Source organism: Vombatus ursinus, unplaced genomic scaffold (assembly GCF_900497805.2).
Source record: "Vombatus ursinus unplaced genomic scaffold, bare-nosed wombat genome assembly UNPS02010822.1, whole genome shotgun sequence".
Taxonomy (NCBI): domain Eukaryota; kingdom Metazoa; phylum Chordata; class Mammalia; order Diprotodontia; family Vombatidae; genus Vombatus; species Vombatus ursinus.
The window spans coordinates 825,266-849,032 of record NW_020950600.1 but is presented as its reverse complement, the minus strand read 5'-3'; the positions used below and the strand labels follow the sequence as shown (position 1 = coordinate 849,032).

Genomic DNA, 23,767 nt, shown 5'->3' with positions numbered 1-23,767 from the left:
CTTACAAGATCAGAACTCAGAAATCCCAACCCCTCTCTTTGCGAATTGGACCTTGCCTTCTTCTTCCTTTTGGTTCATCTCCCAAGTCTTGTAAATATGGGCACTTAACTCCTCTTCACCCTAGGCTTCACCCTAAGCCTGAAAGACTCTTGTGAGTATGGGAATTGGGAGCCAGCCAGAGACTCCCTTCCCATTCCATGCCCTTTTCTCCCAGCCCTTTCCCTCCCAAGTATGCGTGGGTACAGCTGGCATTGAATGAGATGGGGAACACTTTTGAAGTGCAAAAAAAACCAAACACTTGTAATATTATCTCACATAAACAGCAGGGCTCAGGTATTAGACACAGGGGATAGTTGTAGTAAGGATAAAAGGGGGCTTAGTCTTGCCCCAGGCCCATACCTGGCCCCCAAGGCAAGGCCTCGGCCAGGGGGGAAGGGTCGGGGCTACCGGGGGATAGTAGCATAGTCTGAGTAGGTGCCTGAGTTGAGCTGCTGTTGAGTGGGCTGAACCCGAGTGTCTAGGATGTCTGTGTGCTCATCCTCCTCATCCTCAGCCTGGCACTCCTGGGGCAGCAGGATGAGTTCAGTCAATCCATGGAGGTCAGCCATACGCCGGAAGGTCTGAAGAACCAGGGCCATGACCACCAGCCCCAGGAACAGGTACACTATGGGAGTGACGGAAAGGAATGCGGAAACGCATGACAATGGAAAGAGCCTGCCCATCCCCATGAATTCCCACCCTTCGGGGATCTCCCCCGCCCCCATGTGGGATACAGGATAGAACCTTGGACGTTGGCTATTTCCCTTCAGAGTGAGGGTGTGTGTGTGTGTGTGTGTGTGTGTGTGTGTGTGTGTGTGTGTGCCACCCTTTGGGGATCTCCCCCCCATGTAGGATACAGGATAGAACCTCAGACATTGGCTATTTCCTTTCACAGTGAAGGGTGTGTGTGTGTGCGCGTGCGCGAGTGCGTGCGCGCGTGCGCAATGGCTCCCCTTGCAGAGGGGTCATACCCCCTCCAAATTCCCCTAGTCAGCCCTTTGCTGAGGGTTGAGGATTCCAGATCCTTAGGTTATGGATGCACTGCTTACCTGTGACCAGAACCTTGTAAAGGGCCCTGTTCTTCTGACCTTCCTGCTCACTAGGCACGTAGTCCCCTAGCCCAATGGTGGAAAGGGAGATGAAGCAGAAGTAGAAAGCATCAAGGAAAGTCCAGGAATTCTCCAGGTAGGTGAAGATGGCAGCCGGTACCAGGAAGAAGAAGGTCAGCACCCCCAGCAGTAGCAGTACCAGGTGCCAACGGGCCAGCAGCCGTGGGTCCCAGCCTCGGCGGAACTGCAGCCAGCGAATTGGGGCGTGGGTCACCAACAAGCCCACGCGCTGGGCTGTGGCCGTCAGCACCAGCATGGTAAATGGCACCCCGAGCAAGGCGAAGAAGATAGAGAAGGCCTTGCCTGAATCCGACAGAGGGGTGGTATAGCCATAACCTAGGGGTAGGAAGAGAGAATGGAAGGAGAGGAGAAGAGCTGGCATCTCCAGGCTCAGGTCCCCGGGGAGCTGCTAATTCCTGCCAAAGGACTGTAGATTTGAGTAAGCCAGTAAACCTGCTGGGGCCTCAGTTTCCCTACCGAGGCATCTGGGCTGAGTGAGCTGAGGTCCCTTCAGGCTCTACAGTCCTTTCAATCTCCTGCTTGGTCCCCACTTCTGGCTTTCCAGAGATCATTTAGTCCAAGCTCTTTCTGAATACAGTCTTCCTGACTAGCTTCCTCCCAGCAGCCCACTCTGGCTTAGTATCATGTTCATAGGAAGTGCCGAATGAAATATTTTCAGCATCCTAGATTTTGAAATGAAGACTCCTGTTTAGTTTGACTCTCTTATTCAACCGATGAAGAAGGAGAAGCCCAGAGAAATCAAGTGAGTGGCTCAGCATTACACGGGGTTGTGGCAGGATCTGAACCCAGATCTTGCTGACCCCAAGTTTTGCATTCAGTCCACTAAAACACACTGGCCCTGTTGAATCTGGTCCCATTTTGCTGGGAAGCTCCAATTGCTACCTCCCAGTTTTCATAGCTCTGAAGCTGTTCTGCTTTGGGAAGTTTTCTCTGATTACCTCTGCATAATCCTTTTAAGGAATAGGTGGGGTTAAATTTTTTTTTTTTTCTGAGTCCCAGTGCTTGTCCCCAGTACACTCAAGGCTCTTCATCCACAGTGCTTCATGCAAGGCTTTGTTGGAAAAATTGGGTCAAATCTTGACACTGAATCTCTGGATCTTAAGCCAGGAGATGGAGATAAGGAAGTGGATGGCTAGCTGTAGGGTCTCTAGGCAAGGACCAGAGAGGCGGCTGGTCCAGTGCCACCCTGTACTGCTTCTGCTGCTGCAGCAGGAGGTCTACAGAACCGTGAAGACAGAGGAAGGCTTCGGGAAGGAGGTGAGTGGAGAGGGCAGGGCGGGTAAGCGGGTGGAACTTCAAGCCCTGCCTCCTGCTAGGGCACAGAGCAGGTCTAACCTGTCCCAGACCTAGGAGACAGCTAGGAGAGAGTACAAGGTCCCTTCCAGATGTGTCCTAAGGTTGGAGGGGGCATGGAGGGGAAACTAGTCCTAGGCTAGGGCTTTTCCAGTGAACCGTTTCCTCTCTTCCTTCCGGACCTGGATAGGAAGAAAGATCTAGCTTCACACGTCAAGAGGGAGGCTGAAAGGAGCTGGAATTTCCCCTCCCCTACTCCTTCCAAACCCCAGGTTAAAAGCTAAAGCAGAGAGGAAGTTCATGTGTGTGGGCGGGGGGAGGGGAAGAAAAGACAGAGGAGGAAGAGGGAGAAGGCAGAAGGGGAGGAAGGGGGAGAGGAAAATCAACCTGTGGGACGCAGGAGGCCTGGAGGGGCTGGGAGCTGGGCTCGTGTGAGGAGGGCAGGGGCGAACTCACCCACTGTGCTGATGAGGGTGCTGGCGAAGAAGAGCGCTGAGGCGAAGTCCCAGCTGGTGGGCGCCGTGGCGTTGTGCAGAGCCGACACCCCGTGGCGCCCGGCCTCCAGCACCCGCGTTAGGAAGTACTCTAGTGTCGAGTCGTCCAGGCACGGGCTGCGCTCCAAGAGCTCCTCCTTCAGCGCCAGCAGTTCAGCCCGCAGCCGGCTCTCCTGGGGCCGCTCGATCGCCGATACCACAAGGGCGCCCAGCGTCAGGTAGCCCGCGTATACCAGCAATGCCAGGGCCAGGACAGCCCCGCGACTCATCGCCCCCAGGCCAAAGTGAGGCGCTCCTGGAGGAAAGACCCAGGCGTCTGGGAGCAGGGGCCTCTTGGGTCCGGAAAGTCCCAAACGTTAGGGAATGCGAGTGGGGGTGGGAGTGGAAGTGGCTAGGGCAGGAAAATCGCACCCCTAGCGGGGAGACCCAGGTGTCCTGAAGCCGAGGACTCCCTAGATCCGGGAAGATCCAGGCGTCAGAAAGCCGAAGGCACCTTAGGTCGGGGAGATGCGCCTACGGCGGAGAAACCCAGGAGTCCAGGAGCGAGGGCACCCTAGGGCCAGAGAGACTTGGCTCCGGCGGGGAGACCCAGGCTTAGGGGACCAAGGGCCTCCCCCCAGGGCCGGAGAGACCCGCCCCAGGCAGGGAGACCCAGGCGTAGGGGAGCGAGGGCCCCCCTAGGGCTAGAGGGTCGCTTCCCCTACCCCTGCCCTGGAGACCCCGGCGTCCTAGGAGAAAAGCGCTCCGCGGAGACCAACACAAAATCTCGGGGCTCAGGCGACGTGTCCGACCCTGGGTGGAAAAGCAAAGCCAGGGTGAAGCTGCCAACGGGAGGAGCGAGTTTTGGATCCAGACGCCTTCGGCCAGCGTCCCACCTCGGGGAGGGGCCTGATGGGGTAGCAAAGGAGAGGAGGAGAAAAGGGAGGAGAGGAAAGGAGGGGAGGGCCCTAGGGGCAGGGAAGCCACCAGACGGCGGGGCTGGTTGGGAAGGCCTCCAGTATCCGGGCTCCCCAAGGATCCCCAGCGTGTTCGACCAGTCCAAGACCGCGTTGAGGGCTGGGGTGGGGGGGGTCTCTTTCTTCTGGGCAATCTCCCCATACGTCGCAGTTGGGACGTATGGGACTCCTCCTACATGTGGCAATGTCTGGAAGGGCAGAGTATTGAGAGGAGGGCTAGCACTCTCAACTTTAGACCGAAGAAAGAAAAGAAAACCTACTCAGCTTTTAACTTTCCAATCAACCCATTATCCCCTTAGGAAAAATGAGATCAGACCGGGACGGTACATCCTGAAGTCAAGCTAAAACCAGGCTACCTCTCCTAAAGCTCAGCTCTGTCATCTGGCCCACAGATGAGGCTGCTTGACTTGGTTCCCTTTCTGCAAGCGTCCCTTACACTCCTCCGCCCACTCCACCCCCACCCCAGAGGCTATTTACTCAGGCAGGCTTCCTCCTAGCCAGTATCGCCGACCACAAGCGGTTTCCTCCTCATCCCCCTACCCTAGAGACGTACATACAATCGAGCCTGAATAGGCTAACCCCCAAATCCAAGGGAAGGGAAACTGATGGAGAGGAAGAGAGTCAAAGAGTGGGAGACAGGGAGAAGAGAGACTGAGTAACAGTGAGGACAGAGGAAAAGAGAGGAGAAAAATCAAAGGGAAAGAGGGAGATCAGATATTGAAAGACAGCGTAGAATTCTGGAGGGAGAGTGAAGGCTAGGGCACAAGAGTGAGGGGACACAGGGAAGGGGGGGGAGATTAAGGAACATAGCAGTCAGATACTGAGGAACAAGGAGAGATACAACTGAGGCAGAGAGCCTGGAGTGACAAAGAAGGCTAACATAACAGCAACAGCAATAAACATTTATACCGCATTTACTATCTGCCAGGCTCTGTGTTAAGTGCTTCACAATTATTAACTCATTTGATCCTCACAACAACCCTATAAGACAGATGCTGTTATTACCCCCATTTTACAGATGGGGAAACTGAGACAAAATTAGTTAAGGGAGTTGCCCCAGGATCACACAGCTAGTCAGTTTTGGAGACAGAATTTGAAAACTGGTCTTTCTGACTCCAGGCCCTGGGCTCTGTCCAGTGGGCCACCTGGCTGCCCCTCAGGGACCTTTCTGGGAGATTCCAAAAGAAAATGCTATGGAAACCACTGGGATCTTAAAGCTCATCTGTTGTGGAGGATGAGGAGGCAGGGAAAGTCTATGAAGAAGCTTCCCACCCGTACCCCAGAATGCAAACTCCTTGACTGAAGGCAAGGACTGTTTCATTTTCTGCCTTTGCATCCCCAACATCTCACCCAATACCCGGCACATCTAAGCACTTAATAAATGTTGTTTGCTGGTTTAACATTGAATCAAACTTGTGAGAGTCTTCAGATTGGGGTTTTTTTTTTTCCTTTCTATGCCCATCATCTTAGAAAGCACAAGCCTGGCACACAGTAAGGCTTAGTCAACACTTCTAGTCAAATTCTATCTTTTTAGAGAAACTTCAAATATTCTAGACTTCAGTTCAAAAGATCTGCCTAAGAGAGGGGCTGAAGAAGACAGCAGAAAACCTGGTTCTGGATTAAGGAATAAAAGAAGCCAGGAGCTTCTAGGTCACATAGCTGACCAGCAGAGATGGGGGTGAAGAGATTTTGGAGGCAGGGGACAGAGTGAACCCCAAACTCCACCCAAAATGAAGTTGACTTAACAGACAGGAAATGACTGACTGCCAGTGGGGGGTCGGGGACAGAGTCATTTCGGAATCAGTTGTCTGGGCAGTCAATCAATCGAGCCTCGTGGAGGAGCCAAATTCAATACCAAATTAGAAGAAAGCATAAAGAACTAGAGATGGGCGGGACTTCAGTGACCTTTCCAAGTCAGCTCTGGTTGTGGGAAAGCAGAGGGAGGGATTCACTTCCACAAATGTTTATTCAGTTCCAGTTCTGTTCAATGCCCCGGGGGGGGGAGGGGGGGGGACAGGCGGGGAGTTAAAGATAGAGCAAAGGGAACTAGACTAGCTTGCCCTCCAGAAGCTTACTTTGAACTGGAAGGGGGGAGGGGGGATCGATGTGCGTACAGATCAATAACCCAAGACCATTTGAGGAGGGTGACAGAAACACAATCTGGGGAGGCTTCCCATAGACTGGGATTCTTAATCATTTTTTGTGTCCTGGACCTCTTTGGCAACAACAATAAAATACTTAGGATTACAACGGAAACCAATTATAGTGAAATACAGTTATGAAAAAAAAATTTAAAACAAGTTCCCAATGTAATTGGAAAAAATAAAATACTATTCAACAATTTAAAAATACTTAAAAAAAATAAAAAGCATGGAAATACCAAAAAAAAAAGGTTCTCAGACTCTGGGCCCTCTATAGAAGGAAGCCTCTAAGCTGAGCCTTGAAGGAAGCTGCAGATTTTTTAAGAATTAGAGGGGAAGGGGCAGCCAGGTGGCGCAGCGGATAGAGTACCGGCCCTGAAGTCAGGAGGACCCGAGTTCAAATCGGCCTCAGACCAAACACTTGACACTTACTAGCTGTGTGACCCTGAGTAAGTCACTTAAACCCAATTGCCTTTAAAAAAAAGAAAAGGAATTAGAGGGGAGGAGGGAATATGTGTTCCAGGCGTGGGGGAGACAGTGTGTGAAGAGCAGAGAGCTGGGTCAAGGAATAATAAGTTTGAGAATAATCTGTCACACACTGTGTGAACAGGAATAATAGGAGATTTCTGGAAAGTTAAATGAGAGAAAGTTTGTAAAGGGCTTTAAATGTCTGCTCTAGGATTTTATGCTCAAGTAAATTGGGAGCCATTGAAGACTGTTGAGTTTGGAAAGAACCCAGTCAGGCCTAAGTCATTTCCAACCTGAGTGACCGAAAGGGGAATGGTTTCCTCAGAAGGAGGGTAGGGTGGGGGTGGGAGACAAGTAATAAATTAGGTTTTAGACAAGTCTGAGTTTGAGATGCCTGAGGTATATCCAGGTGGCAATGTCCAATCAGCTGTTGATTGGTGGTTAATCAATCAACAAGCATTTATTAAGTGCTAATGAACAGAGGCAGCTGGCCCAGTGTATAGATGGATGGACTTGGAGTCAAGCACACCTGAATCCAGCCTTAAGTATTTCCTAGCTGTATGACCTTAGACAAGTCACTTAACTCCTGCCTGATTCCGCTTCCTCATCTGTAAAATGGGGTAATAATAGCACCTTCTCTCAGGATTGTTGTTGATGTTTGTCCTTCATTTTTCAAAGACTCATGACTTGCTCTTGAATTGGATTTAACTGAGGCAGAGATGCACAAAGTTGTCAGCTTTACTCTCTCTTCCAGAGTCACTGAAGTCCAGTGGCAGGACAAAAGTCAAGAGAACTGACGATGAGACGGCCCAGGAAGCAGTGGATGACCTTGGCATCTTCAATCTTCATCTTCAGCCAAACTCTAAGCGCCCATTTCAGCCACCTTCATGACCATTGGAACAAATTATTCTCATCTGCCCATTCTGTTGAAGAAGTCTACACATGCCTAGGGTAGACATACCTTAACTCACTGATGGGTTTGGGGTTCCTCAGTTCCCCTCAACCTGCTTTGCCGGGGTGTGGCCGGGGCACACGCTATAGCTTCTTGGAGGTGAGAGTTGGGTGGCTGGTGGGCGAGCAGCCCTGAAAAGGGGCCAGCAAGGGGTGTATGGGGTGGTCAGGGAGGATTAGCACTAGGATTGCTCCAGGCATAAAATGAGATAATCTTTGTAAAGCACTTTGCAAATCATTTGTCCACAGTCACATAGTTAGGAAACACTTGAGGCTGGACTGGGGTGTTCTTGACTCCAAGACCATCCATCTATGCACTGGACCAGCTGCCTCTGTTAATTAGCACTTAATAAATGCTTGCTGATTGATCGGTCAACCAATTGCATTATATAAATGTTAGTTATTTTTATCACGTGCTAGGTACAGTACTAATCACTGGTAGTGGACAGACATGCCCTCAAGTAGCTTACGTTCTAGTGGGGTAGAAGCCCTCACAACAGATGAAGGTTAGCTCCCCTTCTCCTCAAGTTCCTACCCTTTATCTCTTTTCTCTTTCACAATCACCAGCCCTGGATTCAGGAGGACCTGAGTTCAAATCCGATCTCACACACAAAACACTTACTAGCTGTGTGACCCTGGGCAAGTAACTTAACCCCATTGCCTAACCAAACCAAACCAAAAAAAAAAAAAAACCCGAAAATTTTCCTTTCTGGGTCTTCAGCTTTTGTGAGATAGGGTTATGGCAAGGATTGGTAAAAGCCTTGATTAGTAAGTAGTGCTTGACCTGAACCTTAGACAAAACTAGATTCTACAAGATGGAATAAGGAAGAACATTCCAGGCATGTGGGAGAGCCAGTAGAAAGGCATGGAGGCTAGAGATGGAGGGTCCTGTATGAGGAACAGTAAGGAAACCAACCTACATCATTTGTGGAATGGAGTCATATGCAATAAGGCCAGAACCTGGTTATGAAAGGCTTGAAATGTCAAACGGAGGATGAATAGAGATCACAGGGATTGCACAGGGGAGTGATTTATGCTTTAGGAAAACCAGTTTGACAGCTAGGGTAATGATGGCTTGGAGAGGGGAGAGACAAAAGAGGAGCTTATTGTAATAGTACAGGTGAGAGGCTAAGAGGTTCTAAATTAGAGTGGTATGAGGAAATATTGGGGGTAAGGTTTTGACTGTGAAAGAGAAAAGAGATAAAGGGTAGAAACTTGAGGAGAAGGGGAGCTAACCTTCATCTGTTGTGAGGGCTTCTACTTGAGAATAGATAACATCAATCACTCAGTTGTGTGACTTTCTCTAGAGGGTTCCGGAGCAGGTAGAGGGTGTGGGCAACCCAGAGCTGGAGCTTGGCAAGGCAGTGGAGTGTGATAGGACAAGGGGACCTGGGGCGTAAGAGGAGAGTGTATAACGAAACTAGTGAAAGGAGACCAAAGGGAAAGGACGGGATGGATTAGCAGAACAGGTAAGGATCGAGTGACTGGAGATTATCGGCAGGATAAAGAATAAGTTTAGGAGGAATAAGACAGAGGAAGAGTTGAAAGGCTAGGGGCAACTCTAGCATGGTCATGGAGGAATAGCATCAGGTCTTAAACTCAGAGTGAACTCAGGTCGATGAGGAAACCAAAGGAGAAGAAGACTGGGTTTGTAAGAGTTCTGTTGGGGAAAATGTCAAAGAAGGGATAGGACCACTACCCAGACTGGATGACATTGAATGAGATGATAAAAAAGACAGAGACAGACACACAGATAGACAGACAGACACACCCACACCCACACACACACACACACACACACACACAGCCAGGCTCTCAACTTTATTTAGCTTTTGTTTGCTCTGCCAAGGAGAATGACCTTTGGACGGGAAAAGGTGGAACAAAAATGGTTCTTAGGGATTTGATACTCAAGCGAAGTAAGGACGTAGCAGGAAAGAACGTAACCATCCTAGATAGACAAGTAGGTAGGTAGGTAGGCAGAGCATTTGTTAAGTACTTATCTTGTGTCCGGCACCCGTGCTAAGTGCTCCAGGCACAAAGACAAGCAGAATGAAAGTCTCAGACCTCAAGAAGCTTACATTCTAATGAGGAAAGATAATCCATAAAAGAAAAGCATCGGGATAAGAGGATAGAGGTGTCTCCAGTGTGGGAAGGCAGCCGGAGACAAGAAGTCTGGAAATTTGAGCTGTGGCCTCTCAGGCAGTCAGTTGTTGCTATAGTCCAACGGTCAGGTGCTCTAGAGAAGGACGATCCAAAGGGTGATGTCCGCACTTGAGCATGAATTGGATTTGAGCGAGTCATCAGCATCCAGAGTCATCAAGCAGTCAGTCAACTAGTATTTATTAAGCACCTACTGTGTGTCAATTTCTGGGCATACAAAGAAAGGTAAAAAACAGTCTCTTAGAGCCCACAATCTAATAGGAGAGACATGTAACCAATCATGAACAACCAAGCTAGAGACAGGCTAAACCTGGAGGTAACCAACAGAAGGAAGGCAGTACCACTAAGGGGATCAGGAAGCACTTCTTGAAGAAGGGGGGACTTTAGTTGAGACTTGAAGGAAGCCAGGGAAGGAAGTGGAGATAAGAAAGGAGAGAGTTCCAGACATAGGGGATGGCCAGTAAGAAAGCCCCGAGTCAGGAGATGAAATCTTCTTCCAGGAACAGTAAGGAGGACAGTATTACTGGGAAGCAGAGTACATGGGGTCAGAGTGGAAGAGTAAGGTGTAAGAAGTCTGGAAAGGTAAAAAGAAACGAGGTGATAACGGGTTTTAAAAGCCAAATAGAGGATTTGGGGTTTTTAGGCAATTAGGGTCACACAGCTAAGTGTCTGAGAACAGGATTTGAACTCAGGTCTTCTCTCTCTGTCTACTGTGCCATCTCGTTGCCCCAAGAATTTTATTTTTGATCATGATGGCAATAGGGAGCCACTGGAAGTTAATGAATAAGGGGGGGACATGATCAGATTTGTGCGTTAGGAACATCAATTTGACAGCTGAGTGGGTGATGGACCAGAGTAGGAAGAAACTTGTGGCGACCCGATCTACCAGCAGGCTGCTGAAATAGTAGATGTATGAGGTGACAAGGACTTGCATCAGATTGGTGGCAATATCAGGAGAGAAAAGGAGGCATACGCTAGCAAGAAAAGACAAGATGTAGCAATAGATTGCATATGTGATAGAGAGTGAGAAGTTACGGATGACATCAAAGTTGCAAACCTGGGTGACTGGGAGAAGTTAGGAAGAGGGGAAGGTTCTGGGGAGAAGATAATGATTTTAGTTTTGGCTATGTTGAATTTAAGATGCCTACAAGACATCCAATTTGAGACGTCCAACAGGCAGTTGGAAATATGAGACAGAAAGTCAGCAGAGAGATTAGGACCAGACAAAGATTTGAGAATCCTCAGTTTAGGGATAATAATTAAATCCACTGGAGGTAATGAAATTACCAAGTGAAATAGTATACAGGGAGAAGAGAAGAGGGCCCAAGATAGCCCTGTGGGAAATCTATGGCTACCAGACTTGGCCTGGATGAAGATCCAGTGAAAGAGACTGGGAAAGAGCAAGCGGATGGGGAAGAGGAAAACCAGGAGAGATTGGTGCCATGAAAATCTAGAGAGGAAAGTGTCAAAGAGGATTAGCAGTGTCCAAGGCTTCAGGGAAGTCCAGAAGGATGAAGACCAAGAAAAGGCCATTAGATTGGGTGATTATGAGATCATTGGGCTTTTTGGAGAGGGCAGTTTCTGTTGAGTAATGAGATCAAAAGCCAGACTGGATAGAGTCAGGGGAGTGAGAGGAAAGGAAGCGGGGGCACTGAGGGTAGACGGCCTTCTCAAGGTGTTTAGCCACAAAAGACAGGAGAGATATAGGATGCCAGGTAAAGGACACACCAAGTAAGAGTTCTTTGAGGATGAAGGAGACATGTTTGTAGGTGATAGGGAAGTAGCCAGTGGACAGAGAGACACCGAACATAAATGAGTGGGGATGGTAGGGGAAGCAATCTGACAGAGAGGACAGGATGGAATGAAATCACTTATGCCTGTAAAGGAGAAGGGCCCCCTCTTCACAGGAAACAAGGATGAAGGAGGAGAAAGTGGCAGAAGAGATCTCAGGGATACGAGATGAGTAGGAAGGGAGAAATGGGAGCTCATGGCAAATGACCTCAAATTTTTCAGTGAAATATGAAGCAAGGTTCTCAGGTGAGAGAATGGGAAGGAGGGAGGGGGAGCCATGAGAGATCTGAGGAGGGATGAAAAAGTTCAGAAGAACTGTTATGGAGAATAGAATAGTGCTTCAATTAGGGAGGTATAAAAGGGCAGCTAGGTGGTGCAGTGGTTAGCGTGTTCCAGGCCTGGAGTAAGGAAGATCGAGTTCACATCTGGCTTCAGACACTTCTTAGCTGCGTGACTCTGGGCAAGTCACTTCACCTTGTTCGCCTCCGCTTCTTCATCTGTCAAATGAGAAGGAAATGGCAAACCATTCCAGTATCTTTGCCAAGAAAACTCCAAATGAGCTCAATGAAGAGAAAAGATTGAACAAAAAAGATTGCCTTGTAGTGAAAGCCCAGTTGAGATTATGGAATATAAACTTGTAGTGGACCCAGTCATCATAGTGATTTTCTTCAGCATCATTTAGGGGCAAGTGAGTAGGAGTGAAGACAGCAGATGTTGGGAATAATCCAGGACCGAGGCTTGGCAGGGCCAAGAGATAAGGGGCCAAGGGGTTGAGCTGGTTCACTCTGAGGTTTAGATGAGGAAGGAAGGAGAGTATAGACATGGGAAAGAACTGAGGGTCAAGGGATTGGGGGTCAGAGTGTGGACACAGAAGGGTTTTCCAGGCAGAATGAGAGGTGGAATTACAATAGATTATTATAAGATGAGGGAATTTCAGAAGCCGGAAGCCAGAAGACCAGGATCTTGCCTCCCTCGACTACACCCCTCATGTCAACAGAGAGCATTGAGTGATAAAGCTCCACCAGTGAGGAGAGTATTATGCAAATGGCCCTTAGAGCCCAGGGTGACACATGAATATGGAAGTGGGGTATTGGTGGGTGATGGTAAGATCAAGGGTATGACCATCTTTGTGTGTGGCTGAGGTGGTGATGGAGAAATCGGTCTCCTTATTCATGAAACAAATAAGTTGATTATAGATTTCATGATCATGAAATGACTAAGTTGGAGAATTCGGAGGTTAGGGTGTTTGAAGGCCTGGCAATATGCATGTTGACATCCTCCTACAAGGAGGAAAGGCGGAAAGATTATCAGAGAGGTACTAAGCAACTCACTGAGGAAAGGAGTATCCAGCTGCCAGAATCTTGATTAAACGGTAAATATAGATTGTATGAACTTCAGAGAGGGATTGGCTACTGATTGGTGGTGGTATAGGGAGAGCCTTGGAGTGGCAATGTGGAGAAGGGAGTATTCCAACTCCTTTTCCTCAACCAGTGAGTGGAGGTTATAAGTGAAAGTACCAATCAGTGCTGGAAAGGCTGGCTGTCATCAGAAGGAAGCTGGGTCTGTGAGCACCAGAAGATAGAAGGAGCGGGAAAGGAAAATATTCAGATGAAAGCCGGTTGGTCGCCTATGGAGCAGGCATTTCACAGAGCGTGATGGAAGGTGTGGGTAGACTAAGGGGAACACTGAGGGGATTTGCTTGAGGCGGGTAGGAATATGGGAACAGTCAGCGAGGGAAAGAGACCAGTCTGAGTGTGTCATCCTACCTAGTACATTAAGAGACTTGGACTTTTCAGAAAATAAAAAAAAGAGAAATTAACAGACAAAAGAAGCTGAAAGAGGAAGAAGTGAGGTGATTTTACTTGACTAATTAAGGGAAAAAAAGAGGAAGAATTAGATAACTAGATAAACGGAAAAAAGAGAAATAATAAGTTAGACAATGTATATTTGTTAAAAGAGTTTTGTTTTTCTTGTTTTTGTTTTTATTTTTTCTGGATGTGGAGAGGAAGGTGAGAGGGAGATAAAATAAATGTTTATTAATTTTAAAAAGTAAAATAAAAGTTACATTAAAAAAAAAAAGACATGGGCAGGCCTCAGGTCTTAAATCAACTGGCCCAGATGCACTCCATTCTCAAGGAGAGAAAGAACTGGGGAGTGGGGTTGCTGGAGCTATGTATCAGTGATATACATGAAAGAAAGATCTTGATGAGTGGAAGAAATACTGTAGGACTGCAGAGAGACAAGTGTCCTGATTTTCAAAAATACAGAAAGATAATGGAATCTATAAACTCTAGGTTAGAAGCTTGACTGATTCCTGGGAGAATTCTGGAATTCAAACTCATAGCCCAACATCCCCAAATCTGGGGCTAACACTGACTAGATTCATTCTCAAGAGCTATGCCCTGAATCACTTACCTCTTTGGTTCGTTAGGATCCCACCCAGGGTCTGGGCTGGGAAATTGCTGAATAGCTCTTGTCTAGCATCTTCTAGAGGTAATAGTATCCCCAGCTCTCATGCAAACATTCAAGTTAGCAAGCAGTAAGTTTACTGTGTATAGGACAGGTTTTATTTTTACACACCACACCCCTAGCAAACGTACAAACCCCATAAAAGACTCCTCCTAAGTTATATCCTGCTTTCCGAAAGGGTCTGAAAGTCTTCTAGAGTAAGTGCATTTGGTACCCCCACAAAAGAAAACAACCTTAAGGTGCCAGTAGGGTAGCCCTCTGAAATTCTGGAGAGCCATTCTTTAATCCCACAGAGTTCCATATAGACATTAAGTCACATGGCCAGCACTTAGCACAGTTGCCTGGCACATAGTAGGTGCTTAGTAAATGTTTACCAATTGATTGATTAATGACCAAGAGGGATGTCTATCCAGATTGGGAAGGCGGGGAGAATGACTGAACCTAGAGATCACCCGTCTCCTACCCAATACTCCTTCCTAAGCATTGCCTATAGCCAAGCTGGGTCATCCCCTAGCTCAGAATTTGAGACCACAAGGCACTAAGCTTGCTGAGGTTGATGGCTTGTCTGGGCCAAGGCCAAGCTCAAGAGTAAGATTCTAGACGGCCCTGTGGATCTGAAGAGACCAGGGGACTCAGGGGTCAGCAACTCAGAGCAGCTGTGCAAGGACCATTGGGCTAGTGACCAAGTTAACTTAGGATCCCCAAGGTGCAGTGATGTGCACTTTGCACGTAAGTGCAATCCAGATGTTCTGTGTTGTACATGAAGTGATCTTACCGAAGCCTGGTCCCAACCATGTCACCCACTCACTCCTCTTTCCTCAATGAACTGCTGTGTCTCCCTATTACTTTTTTTTCTGACCCCAATTAAAGACCTTGAAAAAGGGTTAAGTGACTCCCTAACAATTTTAGGTTTGACTGCAACGTTCTCTGTTTGGCACTTACATATGGCCCTTCGTAACTCGACCCCCTCCTCCTTTGTCCAGTCTTCCTACACCTTATTCTCCTCCAGGCACTCTGTCTCAGCTATGCTGGGGAAGCGAACTGCCGTTCCTCACACAGGACACCTGATGTGTTTGCATTGGCGGTCCCCCATACCTGGAACACTCTCCCTCCTTGCCCCTGACTCCTGCCTTCCTCGGCTTCCTTTGAGACTCAGCTCCAATCTCACCTTGTGGACCCTTTCCCTGACCCCCAAGTGCCTCCCCTCTGAGACTCCCTTTCCCAGCCCTCAGCCCCCTTTTCATGCTTTAGAAAGCTCAGGGTCTGTCTTTCTGGTCCTTTCTAGGAAGGAAAAGATGAACATTCCAAACAACTCGTAACTTATCAAAGGCGATGGCTCATGCCCCTATTTTCCTGTGGTTTCTGGATTCTCCCCAACTGCAGGTGACTCCAAAGGACCACACCCTTACAGTATAGATGAGAAGCCATTCACCGAATGGAATAGAAAGTAAAGATACAGAATTAAAACTCCCTAGGAGTTGAACCCACTGCTCCTCAAGGGCTGAAATCTTAACTGCCCGGGAGGGAGGAGGCTGGGTGTAGCTGCTACTCCACGATCTCTCTTCTCAACTCTCTCTCTCTCTTTCTCTGTCTCTCTCTCTCTGTCTCTGTCTCTGTCTCCATCTCTCTCTCCTGTCTCTCTCTCCATCTCCATCTCTCTAGCTCTGTCTGTGTCTCTCTCTCTGTGACTCTGCATTTAGAGGCCATTTGGAGAAAAGGTCTATCAAGCATCGTTCCCCTTCCTTCCCCCACTCCCCTCCCCGGTATCCAAGTCACCAAGCAGAACCAGAACCATCTCACCCCCCAGCAGGTGGCTGCCTCAAACGGGACAGTACTTACTTCCAGGTGCATCGCTGGGTGAGACTGGGGGCAGGATAATCAGCAAGGTGATGACCAGATATTCTTTGGTCAAGCACTGTCTTCTCCCCAAGGGGCCTGGGCCTGCTACCCGTTCCCCCACAAACCCAGTGCAAATATCTGTCCATCCTATCTCTCTCTGGCATGTCTATAATGCTCCCCCTCCCAAAACACCACCACCACCACCAGACACCTGCCGCTTCTCTTTGTTATGAAATGTCCTGATGCAAGGAGTGACTTTAGGAGACTCCATTTACATGAGGCCCCCTGCCGCTCAGAGGATTCTCCCACTAACAGTGTAGGGGAGTGCATAGGAAAAGAACGCCCAGTCAAGCAGGTGTTACCCGTGTATCACGTCTCTGCACACGATCTGTGTATCTGCTTACTACATGTAACCCTGCTACGTGATTCTATTTTACGTACTGCCCGAGACCTGAGTGTGAACCCTAATAGAGCTGGTACAGTGAAGCACCTCCATGTGTACAGTACTATAAGGTAGGAAAATTACCTATGACTGTGACATGCTTATCTATATATGTTTATAACACACTCATGTAGACTCACTAGGATTGGTATCATTCAATTGTTCAGTCTGACTTTTCGTGAGTCTTTGTTCATGGGGTTTTCTCAGCAAAGATACTGGACTAGTTTGCCATTTCTTCTCCAGTGTGCCCCCATTTTACAGTGGAGGAAATGAGGTAAATAGGGGTTAAGTGACTTGCCCAGGGTCACACAGCTAGTAAGTGTCTGAGACCAGACTTGAACTCACACCTTTCTGACTCCAGGCTCAGGTGTTCTATCCACTGTACCACCTAGGTAGAGTCACCAGGGTAGCACAGGTAATGTGCAGGGACTGCAAAAGTTTTTACTGGAAGGAGGAAGTAAAGAGAGGCATTTCAGTCCATTCCCAGTGCAATGATGTGCCTGCATGGTTTCACTTGCCCTTTCCTCCTGAGACACACCATTGGGCTGAAACTGCTCTCTCCAAGATTAGCAATGATCTTTTGATTGCTAAATCCAATGACCTAGGGGCAGCTAGTGGATAGAGCACTGGCCCTGGAGTCAGGAGGACCTGAGTATAAATCTGGCTTTAGACACACTAGCTATATGACCCTGGGCAAGTCACTTAACTGCAATTATCCCCTCCACACCCCCAACTCCCCCCCAAAAATCCAATAGTCTTTTCTCAGTCCTATCTATTCTCCATGAACCTCTGTGCAGCTTTTAACATTGTCAACCACCCTTTCCTCCCAGATGCTCTCTCCTCCCAGCGTTTTTTGTGACATTGTCCTCTCCTCCAACCTGACTGCTCCTTCCCCTAGGAAGGCTCTTTGTCCACATCCCTGCCCAAATACGTTAGTGTGACCCTAGGACTCTTGCATAGGTTTTCTTCTGTCCTCTCTCTGATCTCATCAACTTCAGTGGATTAAATCATCATTTCTCCAAAGATGACTCCCACGTCACACACCCAGCTCTCATTTCTCTCCTGAGCAACAGTCCCACATTGACCAACCATATAAATTTTCTGCCTCCTCCCTTCTTGACTTCCATATCCTGTTTCAGGCATGGGGACCGCCAATGCAATCCCTCTGGTGATTATACAGGTTTACAACATTAGCATCACCGTCTGCTGTTCATTCCCCTTCTCCCCACACATCAGATTAGTGACCGAGACCTGTTCATTCTGTTTCCACAACAGATTAGTGACCGAGACCTGTTCATTCTGTTTCCACAACATTTATCCCATCTCGATTCACATAGACACGGCTCTAATTAAGGTCCTCATTGCCTCTCACCTGAATTCCTGAGTTCTAATTGGTCTCCTTGTATTCAAGGCAACAAGGGAATTCTATTATTCCTTCCTAATTAATTCCCTATCTCACTCCCCATAGAAGCCTTCCTAAGCCTTGTCTTCTCTCCTCAAGCCTCCAGGAACTCCCTCATCCCTGGAATTTAGATGAAGCTTTACTGAGAAAAATGAGGCCAGTTGAATGGAGCACCTTCTCCCATTCTCTTCATCTCAAGATTCCTTGGCACAACTTTCTTCTTCTCTTCCCCAGTCTCTGATGAAGAGGTGGCCCTTCTTGGCAAGACCAAACCCTCGATTTATGCTATTGATCCTATCCCTTACAGTCTTCTCCAGGAAATTGCATCCTCAATTATTCCCCTAGCCACAGATTCCTTCCCTATTGCCTTCAACCTGTCCAAGACTGCCTAACCACTAAAATACAAACAAAAAACACCTTCATTAGACTCTTTATTATTGTAGGTCTCTCCTCTCTCAGCCAAATTCCTTTAAAAAGTCTCCTTGCTCACTGCCTCCACCTTGACTCATCTTCAGTCTTTTGCAATGTGGCTTTCTGGTTTCTGACCTCATTCATCTGAAACTTTTCTCTCAAAATACCAGTGATCTGTAAATCGGAGAGGCTTGCCTCAGTCCTTTTCAACTGATCTGCTGCATTTTATACTATTGATTATTCTCTCCTAGATAAGTTTCTCATCTGTAATTACAAGACTCTCTTCCTATCTGACAAACCATAGTTTCTCCACTGGCTTTGCTAGATCTATTAGTCATATAACACTACCTAATTGTGGGTGTTCAATGGGTAAAGAAACATTTAATAAATGTAACTAGGTAGTAAAGTAGATAGAACACCCAGGCCTGGAGTCAGGAAGATCTGGTCAAATCAATTAACCTATGTAAAATTCTTTACAAACCTTAAAACGCTATAAAAATGCTAGCTATTATCATTAGTTTTTATTATTTTCCACTTTATTTTGGGTATTTTATTATTTATTTTATATTGTTTTATCATCGTTATTAATTTGTTCTTATTTCCCCAGCACCTAGCATACGGCATCTTCCAAATTTCCCTGAGTTCTGCCTTTTTTATTGGCATTCCCAGGTAGGACTTGCTTTCTACCAATGCACGGGTTTTCTTCTGCAATTCCCAGTTGCCAGAGGCCTTGAGATGTTAAATGCTTTATCTAGGGTCACACAGCCAGGCTAGGTCAGAGAACGGGCTTAAACCCTACTCTTTCCGACTCCTACACCAGCTCTCCTTCCCTCGGTTACTTTGCCTCCTGCCTGCTTTGTGGATTGACTGAATGACAGAATGACTGAATGAATGACTGAATGACTGACTGAATGAATGAATGAGAACAGTGGAGAGCGACGGCAAAAACTACAACTCCCAGAGTGCCCCGCGCCCAGCTTCGCCCAGAATGCTCCTCACCTGCTGCAGATGCCCCCTTCTTCTCCGGGGCTTCTATCTGGTCCTTCTTCCGCCCACTCGGAGCCACGTCCCCCCCCGCCCGCCCCGGGTCTCGGCGGGAGGGGGAGGGCCCTGGAAGAGGCTCGGGCCTTCTATTGGCCACTGCCCGCCAGAGGGGCGGGCCGGCCCAGGGCTCCGGCCTCCAATTGGCCCGCGACGCCGCAGACGGGCGCGGTACGGGGGCCGCGCGGTCCTTTTTGGCGTCCATCGAGGCCGGGTCGGCTCTCTTGCTCCGGGATGCAGCCGGGCCCCGGCGGCGGCGGCGCGGCGGCGGGGAGCGCCCGGCACCGTAAGTGGCGTACGTGGCCAGCCGGGCCGGGTCGGGCCGGGAGGACCGCGGGCCGGGCTGGGGGAGGCGGCGGCCGTTGGGGTCGGGTGGGCGCGGGGGCAGGGCTTGGATGCTCGGGCGCCTAGAACGGGACACCTAGAACCCCCCCTGCCCCCGCGCTGGGCCTCCGCCAGCCCCAGCTGCCCTCCTTGGGCGCTGCAGAGAGAAAAACTGAGGCAGGGAGAGAACCCGCGCCGGGGAGGCGCTGGAAAGCTCCCCTCCCCCACGGCCTCGGTTTGTCCGCCCGGGCAATGGACCCAGCCCTTCCAGCGCTCGGCCTTCGGAGCCTTTTTCTGGGCCCTGGACTCAGTTTCCCCACCTGTAGGCGGGAACCCCCTACCCCCTGCAGGGAGATTATAGTTGCTTCTAGGTGAGTGGGAAATGGGGGGGGGCGCTGTTAGCATTTATGTAGCGCCTGTTGTGTGCTGAGGTTTACCACTATTATCTCACTTGACAATAGTAGTAATACTAGCAGCCTGCCTTCGCTGTGTGCCAGGGACTGGGCTAAGCACTGCCAATTAGTATCTCATGTGACTCACACAGTAATCTTCCAGGTGGGTACTGAGGCAAATAGAGGTAAAGTGACTTGCCCAGGGTCACACAGCTTGGAGGCGTTTGAGGCTGGATTTGAACTCGGATCTTCCTGACTCTGGATTCATCGCCCTATTCTCAGCGGACCTCCCATCTGGTTCCATGGAGGGAGTGTTGGCTTTGGAGTCAGCTCCTGGCCCGGCAGCTCTATAATCATGACCCGGGCACTCGATGGCCTCAGTTTCCTCCTCTGTAAGGTGCCCTTCCACTCTAAATCTGTGATGCTGTGGCTTCCCTTTGGCAGCCATGAAGAGGAGGGTGCCCGTGGCAGAGCCCAGCTTGGCCGACCCCCACCAGCTCTTCCATGACACCAGCTCGGCCCACGGACCAGGGGGCTATCCGGTCCACCGGACCCCCGGGGGCCTGGGCTATGCCTCCCCGTCACAGCCGGCCTTCCTCGCTGACCCTGTGTCCAACATGGCGGTAGCCTATGGGAGCAGCCTGGCTGCCCATGGCAAGGAGCTGGTGGACAGGAATGTAAGTGGACAGAGCTTCGGGGTGGGGGTGGGGTTGGGGGCTGCCACCCTGCTGCATCGGGCCTGTCCTGCCTCCTCAGATTGACCGCTTCATTCCTGTCACCAAGCTCAAGTATTACTTTGCTGTGGACACCGTGTATGTGGGAAAGAAACTGGGGCTCTTGGTGTTTCCCTATCTGCACCAGGTGAGAGCCACTGTGTGGGGGCGCTCCAACACCCACCTTCAGCTGGGGGCTCCCAGCCTGGGCTTGGGGTGGTCAGGAGCCTTGGGGCCGGCCCGGCCTCACCTCAGGCTCTGTGTGTCTGCAGGATTGGGAGGTACAGTACCAGCAGGACGTGCCAGTGGCCCCGAGGTTCGACATCAACGCCCCAGATCTCTACATTCCAGGTACCTCCCAGCAGCCCCACCCCCCAGGCCCACAGCTGCCCCTCGCAGCCAAGGCCCAGCTCCTTTCCCTTGCCCCCTGGCCGGGGGGATCCCAGCTCCGTGTTGGGTCCCCCAGCGGGATTTCCAAGCTCTCCCCATGTCTCCCCTTGACTCATTTGCAGCTATGGCTTTCATCACATACATCCTGGTTGCTGGCCTGGCGCTGGGGACTCAGGACAGGTGAGAGGACGCTGGGGCTGGGGTGGGAGAGGCGGGCGTGGGCAGGGCCTTGGAGAGCCAGCCCCCCAGGCTCAGGCCCTCAGCCACACCTCCCCTCAGGTTCTCCCCAGACCTCCTGGGTCTGCAGGCTAGCTCTGCCCTGGCCTGGCTCACAGTGGAGGTGCTGGCCATCCTGCTCAGCCTTTACCTGGTCACTGTCAACACAGACCTCACCACCATTGACCTGCTGGCCTTCTCGGGGTACAAGTATGTGGGGTGAGTGGGGCAGTGTGGATTGGGCGTCTCCTCGGGGGTCACCCGAGGCCTCCCAGGAGCGTAAGTCTGGATGGAACGGGGCTGGCCACGGAGGTGGCGTCTGGGTGCCCGGCCTGCGGTGAGCTCCTGGCCTGGCTCTGCCTCCAGGATGATTGGTGGGGTCGTGACCGGCCTGCTCTTCGGGAGGACTGGCTACTACCTGGTGCTCGGCTGGTGTTGTGTGGCCATCTTCGTCTTCATGGTGAGCGTGGGTTGGGGTATCCCGGGGGGGAGGGGACAGTCGGCACCAGAACCCCGCCCAGGCATCGCTCCCCCTGATGCTTGGGGCCAGAGCGGCCTCGGTAGATGCCCCCGAACAAAGATCTCTAAGGGGTCCCCAAGAATGTCGTCCCCCTCGGGAGCCCAGAGTGGCGCGTGGGCTCCAGCCCCCTCCTCTTCCTCGCTCCCCTGCTCCCCAGATCCGGACCCTTCGACTGAAAATCCTCTCCGAGGTGGCAGCTGAAGGCGTCCTGGTCCGTGGGGCGCGGAACCAGCTGCGCATGTACCTGACCATGGCCATTGCCGCCGCCCAACCCCTCTTCATGTACTGGCTCACCTTTCACCTGGTCAGGTGAGGGCCCAGGAGGCTGCTCAGGCCCGGAGGACCAGGCTGCTGAGCCCTGGGAACACGAGAAGCAGGAAGCGGAGCCCTGGCGGGGTCGGGTCCGTTGCTCTGGATGCAGTTGCCGGGCCCACTGTCCCTCTCCCCAAGAAGTCCCTGGCCCTTTGACTGGAACCTGCCCTGCCTTCTCCACAGATTCATCTCCTCCTTGCCTGTTATGTTTGAGCCCAGTCCCAAACCCCGCCCTAGGAAAGAGCCCATCCCCCTCCCCATCTCCTCCTCCCCCTCTCCCAATCCCCATCCTGCAAGGTGCTTAGAGATCTCTAACTGCACAGCATGCTCCAAGCTGGGGCTGCCGCCCATAGTGTCTTGTTACAAGGAGAAATAAACCCCCTCGGGGTGCTGCTGAGTGGTCCCTGCCCTTTATTGGCTGGGTGTGGGCGGTCACACATTGGGGTGGCAGAGGCTTCATCTCCAAGGCCTGTTTAATGCAGACCCAGGCTGCTTTCAGGGGGCCGATCCCTTCTCCCCCTTCTTCCTTTTTTCCTTCTTCCCTTTTTCCTTCTCCCCTTTTTCCTTGGTCTCCTTCACCTTCTTCAGTTTCTTCTCCTTCTGGGGGCCCTGGCCAGGCCCCGGAGGCTGGATAATAGTATGGAGGGAAAAACAGTGAGACCTCTGTAGGAAGTAGTTCTGGCTGCTTGAACCTCCCTGGCCAGGCCAACTGAGTCAGGCTGCTGGTCCCTCACCCTCTCTCCTCCTGGGGCTCCAAGGCCAATCTGAGAAGGTCAGGGTTTGTCGAGCAATATTAAGTCCATTTCTTCTGGGCGCCCTCCCTCCCAGACCCAGCACCTTCTTTACACTCGGCTCTTGGGTTCCTGGAGGTATCTCAGTATCCTTTGGTAACCTGATGGTCACCAGGAGATGGGGCTAGCGCCTTACCTTCCCATCTGTGTCAGAATCGCTGGAGCTGCTGCTGCTGCTGCTGCTGGAATCTGAGGATTTGCCATGCCCAGCCTGTGGCACAAGAAGAAAGTCCCTCAGCCCCGTTGGCCATCGGCTGCTTCTGTGGCCAAGAGGCTTGGGCCCCTTGAGAAGCTACTCTCTTACCTTGGCCTTCTTAGAAATCCCCTGTCCGAGTGCCTGAGGCTTGGGGGGGCCGTGTGGGGGGTTGGCAGGCAGACCACCTTTTTCAGTCTTCTTGGAATCAGCACCTAGGGCTGCCCGTGATAAAAAAGAGTTTGTCTATCCTCAGGTCCTCAGCCCTGGCCTCTTCCTCTTAGCCCATGGAGGCAGACAACAGGGACCTCATTGTGACCAGAATAGCTTGGTTGGGGAGCCCGACCAACCTCACTGACAGCCCCAAGCACAGAGAGTTTCTTGTGAGCATCCCCTGGGTTGGGATGGGATATGAATATGCGGGTCACTTGAGGACCCCACCTGGCCCATCCTCTCCCATCTCATGCTGAGGCTGTTTGCCAAAACTCTGAAGGGGATCCAGGGGGTCTTCGTTTCCCCAGCATGTTCAGCCCAAACTCAGGTCTCATCTCTAGCCCTGCCCCCACCTCAAGTTGCCACTTTCAGTCCCTCCTTCAACAGCTGCTTCCTCCTCCTAAGGATCGGTGTTTAGAGAAGGCTGGTCATCACCTAATCTAAGCCATCCTCGTTTCACCGAGTGAGAGAGGGAATAAAGGGCTTGCCTGTGTCACGCAGTAGTAAACAGCCAGTCTGAGGGGTGTATTTTGCTATACTGAGCTCAGTAGCCCTTCTCCCACCTCTTACCTTGCTGGGAAGAGAGAGCCCTTACCTGCAGAAAGGTCGAACTCCATGGCTGGCAGATGGAGGGTGTGTCTGAACAGGAAGGGAGGGACGGATTGCTGAACTCTGA

At 50.6% G+C, this 23,767-nt stretch overlaps 3 protein-coding genes across 4 annotated transcripts; 1 reads left to right on the top strand and 2 right to left on the bottom strand.

Annotated features, from left to right (window-relative positions):
* Nucleotides 1–271: 271 nt before the first annotated feature.
* On the bottom strand, nucleotides 272–3,625 carry KCNK6 (potassium two pore domain channel subfamily K member 6). Its single transcript, XM_027855561.1, has 3 exons — nucleotides 2,919–3,625; nucleotides 1,089–1,484; nucleotides 272–664 (listed from the first exon to the last, which is right to left on the bottom strand). Exons 1-3 carry the CDS (start codon nucleotides 3,223–3,225, stop codon nucleotides 444–446), a joined length of 924 nt encoding a protein of 307 aa, XP_027711362.1. The 5' UTR covers nucleotides 3,226–3,625; the 3' UTR covers nucleotides 272–443.
* Nucleotides 3,626–18,886: 15,261 nt separating this feature from the next.
* On the top strand, nucleotides 18,887–22,291 carry YIF1B (Yip1 interacting factor homolog B, membrane trafficking protein). 2 transcript variants are annotated; one of them, XM_027855578.1, is made up of 8 exons: nucleotides 18,887–19,322; nucleotides 20,188–20,420; nucleotides 20,500–20,604; nucleotides 20,729–20,807; nucleotides 20,969–21,026; nucleotides 21,126–21,281; nucleotides 21,429–21,522; nucleotides 21,740–22,291. In XM_027855578.1, exons 1-8 carry the CDS (start codon nucleotides 18,902–18,904, stop codon nucleotides 21,893–21,895), a joined length of 1,302 nt encoding a protein of 433 aa, XP_027711379.1. In that variant the 5' UTR covers nucleotides 18,887–18,901; the 3' UTR covers nucleotides 21,896–22,291. The 2 variants fall into 2 exon arrangements, with proteins under 2 accessions (XP_027711379.1, XP_027711380.1); XM_027855579.1 differs by having other exon boundaries at nucleotides 19,242–19,313.
* On the bottom strand, nucleotides 22,289–23,767 carry CUNH19orf33 (chromosome unknown C19orf33 homolog). Its single transcript, XM_027855581.1, has 4 exons — nucleotides 23,687–23,767; nucleotides 22,990–23,099; nucleotides 22,822–22,896; nucleotides 22,289–22,521 (listed from the first exon to the last, which is right to left on the bottom strand). The coding sequence occupies exons 1-4, from the start codon at nucleotides 23,706–23,708 to the stop codon at nucleotides 22,390–22,392; spliced, it is 339 nt and encodes a 112-aa protein (XP_027711382.1). The 5' UTR covers nucleotides 23,709–23,767; the 3' UTR covers nucleotides 22,289–22,389.